This window comes from Trichechus manatus, unplaced genomic scaffold (assembly GCF_000243295.1).
Source record: "Trichechus manatus latirostris isolate Lorelei unplaced genomic scaffold, TriManLat1.0 scaffold00114, whole genome shotgun sequence".
Classification (NCBI taxonomy): Eukaryota; Metazoa; Chordata; class Mammalia; order Sirenia; family Trichechidae; genus Trichechus; species Trichechus manatus.
Window position 1 is genome coordinate 5878779 of NW_004444050.1, and position 8590 is coordinate 5887368.

The following is an 8590-nucleotide window of genomic DNA, read 5'->3' on the forward strand; positions in this document are numbered from 1 at the left end:
ATCAGACACTCTAGTTTCTTTGACCTCCTCAGTCTTGTTGACCTTCACTTCACAGCCATCCATTCCAGTGCTGATGCCCTGGATCTTTTCATCCATTAAGCTCACTCTTTACAATCTTCTATCCTTCCACATCCAACCCCCTATTTCCATTGCTCCTGTTCCTTGATCACAGTGGAACATTCAGTCACTCAGCATCCCTCTTCACTACTAGCTATCAGTCCTCTCGACACCCTCATCCCATCTTTCCTTGTCCTTGCTGCCATGTCCTTCTATTAAATTTATCTGCCACAACCCCAGCAATAGATAAGTCCAAATGTCCATCTTCACTGCACCCACCCAGCACTGCTAGATAAGTCACACAATCAGGTTGATTGGTGGCATGATTAAGTCACAGTCTCGAAACTAAGGGCCACCTGGCCCTTGACCCATATGTCCAGGATTGGCTCACTTTCACTATAATAGCTGTTTCAGATTTTCACCCCTTTCCTGGAGTTCCCACTCCATAGCCACCATTTTCATGCTCTGAAAATGACCTTGCTCCCTTCGTCACAAAGAGAAAGGGGACCTTAAATTAGGAAATTCCTCAGCATCTGCCTCTCCCTCCTACCGCCACCTTACCTGCATCTGTGTCCATTCTTACCTCTTCCCTTCTGTTTCAGTTAAATTGTTATTTCTCATCCTGTCTATGGCAAATCCTGATACATTTTCTCTAAATAAGGTTTCCACCCACCTCCTCAAGGACCTCCCTCTATCATTTCTTCTCTCCTCTTTACCCCTACTCTGCTGCTCTTTCTCTTCATGTTTATACCTGCTCAGCGTGAGTGGTGCAGTGGTTAAGTGATCGGCTGCTAACCAAAAGATCAGCAGTTCTAATCCACCAGGAGCTCCTTGGAAACCCAATGGGGCAGTTTTACTCTGTCCTCTAGGGTCGCTATGAGTTGGAATCGACTTGACAGCAATGGGTTTGATTCTTTTTGTTCATCTCCTATCTTCAAAACTTTAAACACCAATAACACTGTCTACCAAGACCTCATCACTCCTTCCTTCCCCACTCATTCCTGTCATACTTGAGCGTATAAGGGGGCTACAGTCATTTCCTTTCCTTTCTTGCTTTTTTTTGTTTGTTTCATTTTCTCAGCTATCCTGACCACCCCCATGAAAAGGCTTTCACTGAGATCACCCATGAATGGTGTGTCTAATCAAGCAGGCTGGTTTCAGTTTTAATTGTACTTGACTTCTCTGCAACACTGTAGTTTCTTCTCAAAACTCTATACTTTCACCTTTTATCTGGCATGACATCACTCTTTTTTGGTTTTCGTATAATGCCAGTCTTCTTCAAGAGCTCCACCTTGTCTAGCCATCCATCAAAAGCTGGTAAATCCCAAAGTTCTTCCTTTGACTACCTTCTCACCTCACTCTGTACCCTGCACTGGGTGAGCTCATTTATCCTCAAAAGTATCCCCCACCACTCACCTATATGCTGCCTGCCTTCGAAATCTCTGTTCTAAGCACATCCCGGATACTTAGCTACTTTCTAAACATCTCTCTCTTTGATTTCACCATGGCATTTCACATTTAAGATGTTCAAAACTAAACTCATCCCAAACCTGCTCTACCCTCTGTATTCCCTGTCATATAGAATGGCCTTACCATCCAATGTTTGGAATTTGTGACCTCTTCATCTCCCACATCCCATGGCTCTCACTGACATCTAACAAGTCCATAAACTCTTAGATTCTACCTCCTTAACACCAGTAAAATCTGCCACCCTTTCCTCAAGGCATGCCTGCCGTCCTCCTTATTTCTCACATGTCTTAACTGAACTCTGGCCAGGAGACTGTTCCTGATCTGGATCCTACTTATCTGTCCGGTTTCATCTCGCAACATGACCCCCACAATGCCGCACATGTACTGAGCCACTTGAAGTTCGCAAAGGAACCCGTACACTCTGCACATGGTGCCCTCTGTGCTGCCTGGAACATTCCTCCCACCCCTTCCTCATCTGTTGAGGCTCAGTTCAGGCATCGCATCTTCTGGAACATCATCTTCATGCTCCTCTATGTCACTGTCACCCCTCCTCTTTCTACCTGTCCATCAGGCTGAGCCTGTGGGGCCCCATATTATAGTACTTACCATATTGTCAATGTCTGCCTGCAATTTAAGACTCTGAGCTCCTTATGGTTGGAAATCTACAGCCCCAGCCCTCCAGCACTGAAGGGTGGTGTCTGGATCACCAGCACGCAGCTGAGAGTCGGCGCTCAACAAGTGTTTGTGAATGAATGTGTAAAATCTTTCCCTTCCTACTGCGCCATTGGCCCCTTTATTTACCAGCACTCCCCTAATCTCTACCTAAACTGCCCATTGTGTAACTGCTGCCAGTTTATGTAATTGCCAATTAAATATTTCTTTGAGTTTGTCATCCTGTTTTTATTTTGGTAAGTTCAGTTTATGAAAGTTCTATTCAGTTTATGGAAGCTCGCAGGTCTTTTTTAAAACAAAATGCAATGTAATAAATAAAACAAACATCCTATTTCTGTCCTTGTTAGTTGCCATCAAGTCGGCTCTGACTTACAGCGACTTTATGTGTAACAGAACGAAATGTTGTCTGGTCTTGTGCCATCTTCATGACTGTTGGTATGTTTGAGTCTATTCTTGCAGCTCTTGTGTCAGTCTGTCTCATTTCCCTCACCCTCGCTGGCTTTCTACCAAACCTGATGTCTTTTTCCAGGGATCAGTCCCTTCTGATGATGTACCTAAAGTAAATGAGTCAAAGTCTCTGACGACATTCTGTGATCCACAGGGTTGTCATTGGCTAATTTTTAGAAGTAGATTGCCAGGCCTTTCCTGCTAGTCTGTATTAGTCTGGAAGCTCCACTGAAACCTGTCCACCATCGGTGACCCTTCTTATTTCTAGACATGGCCTATTGAGTAACAACACAAGCCAAAATACATAAATATTTCCACTATTGCAACATCAGTCCTAGCATCTCTCCGGAAAGTTGAAGATAGTAGGTCTATATCAGTGGTTCTCAACAGGGGGCAATTTTGCCCGCCAGGGACATCTGACCATGTCTGGAAACATATTTGGTTGTTACAACTGGGGCCGGGGGGAGACGTTACTGGCATCTAATGGGTAGAGGCCAACTGCCATCCACTGCCATTATTAAGAAGCCAAGACCAAAAACTGAACAAACACACAAGCTATTAAATTGGGATTTGTTTGAAGACTATGTTACAGATCATTGGACCAATTATTTAGGTCACAGAGGAAGATTCAGATTTGCTCTAAGGGATATTTTCCTAACAGTGAGATTATCTGATGTTTAAATGGATTGTTGAGAGAACTGTGGAACGCCCCTCTCTGAAAATGAAAACAAACAAAAATACCTTTTGTAACTCCAACAAGGCTGGGAAGCAGCAAGGCTGAGGTTGAGGCTGGAACGAATGGAGTGGAGCCGGCCTGCCAAGCTGTTCAGTCATCTGGGCTGCTATTTGAAAAGCTACGATTGCCCAGAGCTAGGAAGGGCCATGCAAGGAGGGCAGCTGAGTCAGGCGGGGCAGTGAGACATGTCTCAGCACTTGAATATGGATCCATCCTGGGCTCCTGGCAAGACCTCTATTCAGAAACTTAAGCCCTCATTTCTAACTGCTGCCCCGTGCTAAGAAATTAGGTGCAATTCTCAACATTTCACCCACTGCTGCACTCTTGACAAATTTGTGGAAAGCCGCAGTTCTACACCTTGGTTGCATATTATATACCACTGTAAAAGTGGCGTGACGGCAGCATCTAACCTCTTCTAACTTCACAAGAGGGAAGGAGAATCAAGATCAACAGCCCAAGGCCAATTCCTATGAGGTGGAGGTCAGATATACCTTCTCTCTCCAACCTTTATGCCAATTCAGACACCCCCTGTCCCTCCCACGCACTCTCTACTCCTCTGCCGGGTTCGATAATACGTTGCAATGGCCACACAAAACTCACAGACCACAGTCACAGTTAAGGGGTTTATTAGGGAAGTAACACGTTGCGATTCAGGATCAGGAACAACTCAAGATACAGTTCTTCGATCAGGACAGGCTCTTCTCAGCTATGTCCACAACCACACCTCTCTCTAGCCCTCGGCCCTTCAGCCTCTCCACCCGACCTCTGTCTGCCCTGCTCAGGCAAATGTTACAAAGCTCTTTTAGCTCTGCCAATAAGTGCCCAGAGGCACCACACTCCATCAGTAAGCCTTGTGCCCGAAGGCACTCAGCTTTCTCGCTCTGTGGGCCAGGAAGCCCACTGCGCCGTCTCCTGCCAGTCTCCTGGTTCTCCTGCCTCTGCAGCCTCTCTCTGTCTCCTATGTTACAGCTCCTCTCTCTTTTTCTCTCCCCTCAACCCCATGTCTTCCTTTAAGCCTAGCAAGATGGCAAAACTGACCAGTTTCCTTTTTAGGGTTCTATATACCTTATTTGCATGGTCCCACCCCCACAAGGGTACCATGCACCTTATTTACTTTATTAACAAGCCCTCCAATCCCCTTGGTGGGCCACAAGCACCTCACTTGCATAGTCTCACCCAGTCATTTGATGGGAGTTACAAAGACTGTGGCTAGAAGGGTCATATTAAGTAATTCACTGCACTGTAACTACCAATATTTGGCCCCACCCCAAGGGATTCTAATTCAGTTAGTCAAGGATAGAACCTAGAAAGGGGTATTTCTGTTAAAGTTCCTCAGATTATTCTAATGAGAGCTGCGGCTAAGAACCACTGGGCTAAAGACAATGTAAGAATCCCAACAACATGTGCTTCAACAAAAGAAAGTTCATTTTTAACCAAAAGGATGCTTGCCACCATCGGAGTATTGTATGAGTCATTCCAGGTTGTGGTGGCCTCGGCGTTTGGCCTTGTACATACAGCGTTCTTCCTGCTGTTGCTGCCCAGTTGTAAGAGGTCTGACAGTTGGTTCCTAATGTTCTGCTAAGAAAGGGAATTCAGAATCCAGTGCACTGATGGAGGGGTGACCAGTGGAACTTTACTCTCTGATCCCTGAAATGCCAACAATTCCTTTGTTTAGGACAGTTTTCTGGCTTATTCATTGATAAGGAACCATTTATTTATTGGTTAGTTCAAGCATGTGGTACAGTTGCTTTGAGATGCTCATGAGTAGAAGGAGGAGGATGAGGTAGAAAATAGCCAGACTTCAGACCTCAAAGAATGTTCAAGATTGGCCCTTTCATTTGCCATACTGATTCTTTTCACCAGTGGACAAGGACTCAAGGAGATACAATTCCTAAAGCAAAAGAGGCTTAGGGAAACAACACACACCTTTTTTTTTAATCTTTTACTCATTTTCTCTTTTGATTAATAACCTGGCTACTTCCTGGACACAAAGACAGAGTGGGCATTAGTCGTAGGAAAATGATGGCTTTTGTCTGTGATTTAAGCATTTAAAACAGATCTTATGGCTTTCTACAAACAGCTGTAGAGAATTTTTGGTCATTAAAGGCTTGCTGAAATAAAGTGTAGTGAAGTTGAGAAAAGTGAAATTTGAGGGATTAATTGGAGAGTCAGAAGGAGAAGGAGATAGTAGAGAGGAAGGCAGGTGGGGTCTGGGCAGGACAGGAACGGAAGGGGAAGAATGCACTTTAATTTAATATGGCGGAGTCCTTATTTTTCCCCATTCTACGGTTGAAGATACTGAAGTTCAGAGAGGCTGTGAATGACAGAGTTAGGAATAAAAACCAAATCTTGTTGTTATTGTTAGCTACTGTCAAGTCAGCCCCCAATTCATGGTGACCTCATGCAGAACAGAACCAAACGCTGCCCAGTCCTGCACCATCCAATTGAATGAAATAAAACATTAAAAACCCGCTTCCTCCGCTTCCATCCCAGCCCACTTCCTGGGCTTCACCATTCGGAGCGGACCCCTCTAGGCATTTTCTGTGCAGTTCGAAGTACAAATGGAATCCACTCTTCAAATTCTTCTATGACTTGCTTTTACATTTTCTTTCTCAGTTATCTTTTCATGTCAGGACAGACTGATTTACGTGTTTCTTTTTAATGACTGCAGAAGTTCTCTGTTTCATAGATTTACCATACTTCGTTAACTAGTTTCCTATTGCTAGACATTTTTGTTTTTTCCAGGCTTTTGCTATTGTTGATAACGTTTCAGTGAACATCCTTATAAGACATATGTTTTGCACATCTGTACAAGTTAATTCAGAGGGAAAATTCCTAGAAGGTGAATCCTGGGGTGAAGAGTATGTGTGGTTTAAATGAGGATGAATATACCAATTTCCTTTTCAATTTACATTCCCACCAACGTGGTGTGAGAGCCTCCTGCGGGAGGGGCAGGGGTGGTAATTATGAAACTGTTTTAAATCTCTGCCATTTGAATCAGGAAAAAGGTATTGAGTTGTTGATTTACAGTGCATTTTCTTAATTATAGGTGAGTTTGTGCTTGTCTTTCTTTAAATATATTAATTCCTTTAGCCAAGTATGGCTGAAGGTATGGGTGTCGTCCTTTCTCTTTAAGGCATATTGTTTTGTTTTTTGCTTAAATCTCAGAGATAAACCTTATACCTAACTCCTGAGAAAGTGCCTCACTATTGCCTGTTATCTTATTTACAGGGGGCATTGAACTTCTAAGACCTTGATATATATTGCAGCTGGGGTGTTTTGCAATGATGTCATCCCACGCAGATGGACTGGGACCTGGCCAGCCCTCTCACCTCTCAAGCTAATTGATGTGACGTATTTTTTTCATTACAGCAATTCAGCTTTGTGTCCTTGCCCACTGATGTGTTGGAAATTGAGGTGAAGGACAAGTTTGCCAAGAGCCGCCCCATCATTAAGCGCTTTTTGGGAAAGCTGTCGATGCCGGTTCAGAGACTCCTGGAGAGACACGCCATAGGGTAAACTAGTGACTCAGACCTCAGCATCACTAGGCCTCGGCCAAAAGGCCAGGCCCAAGGGTGGCCTGGAAGCTGCAGTGATATAGTCTCATAGAGACTCAAACTAAAATGGTGTCATTATATCTCATTGGAGCCCTGGTGGCACAGTGGTTAAGTGCTTGGCTGCTAACAGAAAGGTTGACAGTTTGAACCCACCAGCCACTCCGCAGGAGAAAGATGTAGCAGCCTGCTTCCGTGAAAGATTACAGCCTTGGAAACCCTATGGGACAGTTCTACTCTGTCCTATAGGGCTGCTTGAATCGTAACCAACTCAACAGCAACGGGTTATATGTATCTCCTTAGCTTCTCCCCATTTATTATGTTGCTGGAGCCACAACATTCAATTAAGCAAACCTTTCTTTTTCTCTTTGTTTGTGTATCACTGCGTACGTATACATGAGAGTAAAAAAATCCTAAGACATAGTATTAAAAGAAGCCCTTAATGTGGCATTTTTCTGTACAGGTAGAAATCAAAGCTTGCTTTACTATGAAGAATATTATTTCATTCATATGTCTGTTTTATGTGTAGGATTTAATCATTTTTGATATTCCATAACAAGATAAAATGCTGGGTTACTACAGTGTCTTAAAACATGCTATATTTATAGAAAATGTTGGATAATATGAAAATTAAAAAGCATGAATTCTCATGGGATGATGACAAGCAGGTTGTTCCCAGAATTCAATTGTGTATACGAATATGTTTGTGTTTTGTGTCTTTCACATCCATGCCCACTTAAAGTTCTCATTAAAGTGAACTATTATCAGATAAAATCTTTGTGTATAATATGAATTTCCTTAGGTAACAACAACAATATTTAAAAAAATAGGTATAGCTGTCTGGACACAAATATATGTTGTAATACAATGTAATCCTTAGAAAGATAACAAAGGAATGAGAAAAATTTTACAGAATTTCCCGTGTCTTAACTGAAGATTTTTAGATTTTCAGAGGGGCTTTAGAATCAGTGATGGTTACAACGGGACACTTAATTAGAACCTTATAGTATGTGTGCAGCTGTGTGTGCATACAGACACACCTTTAACTCTCAAACTGAAAGAAGATGACATCTATGGAGCTAAAGCCATGCGTCACAGTGTGAAGCACTTTTCATTCATGGTTGTGAAGATTAAACAAAAAAAAAAAAAGAAGAACAAATGTTCATAAATAACCTAACACATAGTGGCTAATTGCCTCCATGAACAACTGCCTCCTTTGCCATGAGACCAGAAGAACTGGATGGTGGTCAGCTACCATTACTGAATATTTTGATCAAAGAGTCCATAAAATAATCCTGATCAAAAGGGGGGCAATGTAGCACAGAAATTTAAAATTCTCATGGACTCTGGACTTTCCAGAGCCATGGAGGGTGACCTGAGATAATATTTAAACCTTAAGCCAAACATATTCCCTCAAGTCATCTTAAAACTAAAGAATAGAAAGAAAGAAAAAAAAAAGTAATACATAGAACATAAAGTAGCTGGCACATAGTAGGAACTCAGAAGGGAATGATTTTCCTTGTGATTTTTGTTATTTCATTTAGTACTCATAACACTTCTGTGACTTAAATGTTATAAAGACTTTAATCCCTCCTAATAACATGTCTAAAGCAAGTGAGTCAGGCAGTGTTCTGTTGTGATCTGTCTTAGGCTG

At 42.7% G+C, this 8590-nt stretch overlaps 1 protein-coding gene across 2 annotated transcripts in view; it reads left to right on the forward strand.

Annotated features, from left to right (window-relative positions):
• Window positions 1-8590, forward strand: part of HECW1 (HECT, C2 and WW domain containing E3 ubiquitin protein ligase 1) — a 495956-nt gene that overhangs the window by 334747 nt on the left and 152619 nt on the right. For both annotated transcript variants that reach the window (XM_004383962.1, XM_012557718.1), the window contains one exon: window positions 6755-6897. In XM_004383962.1, the coding sequence (XP_004384019.1) occupies window positions 6755-6897 (143 nt within the window). The remainder of the gene's footprint in view (window positions 1-6754; window positions 6898-8590) is intronic.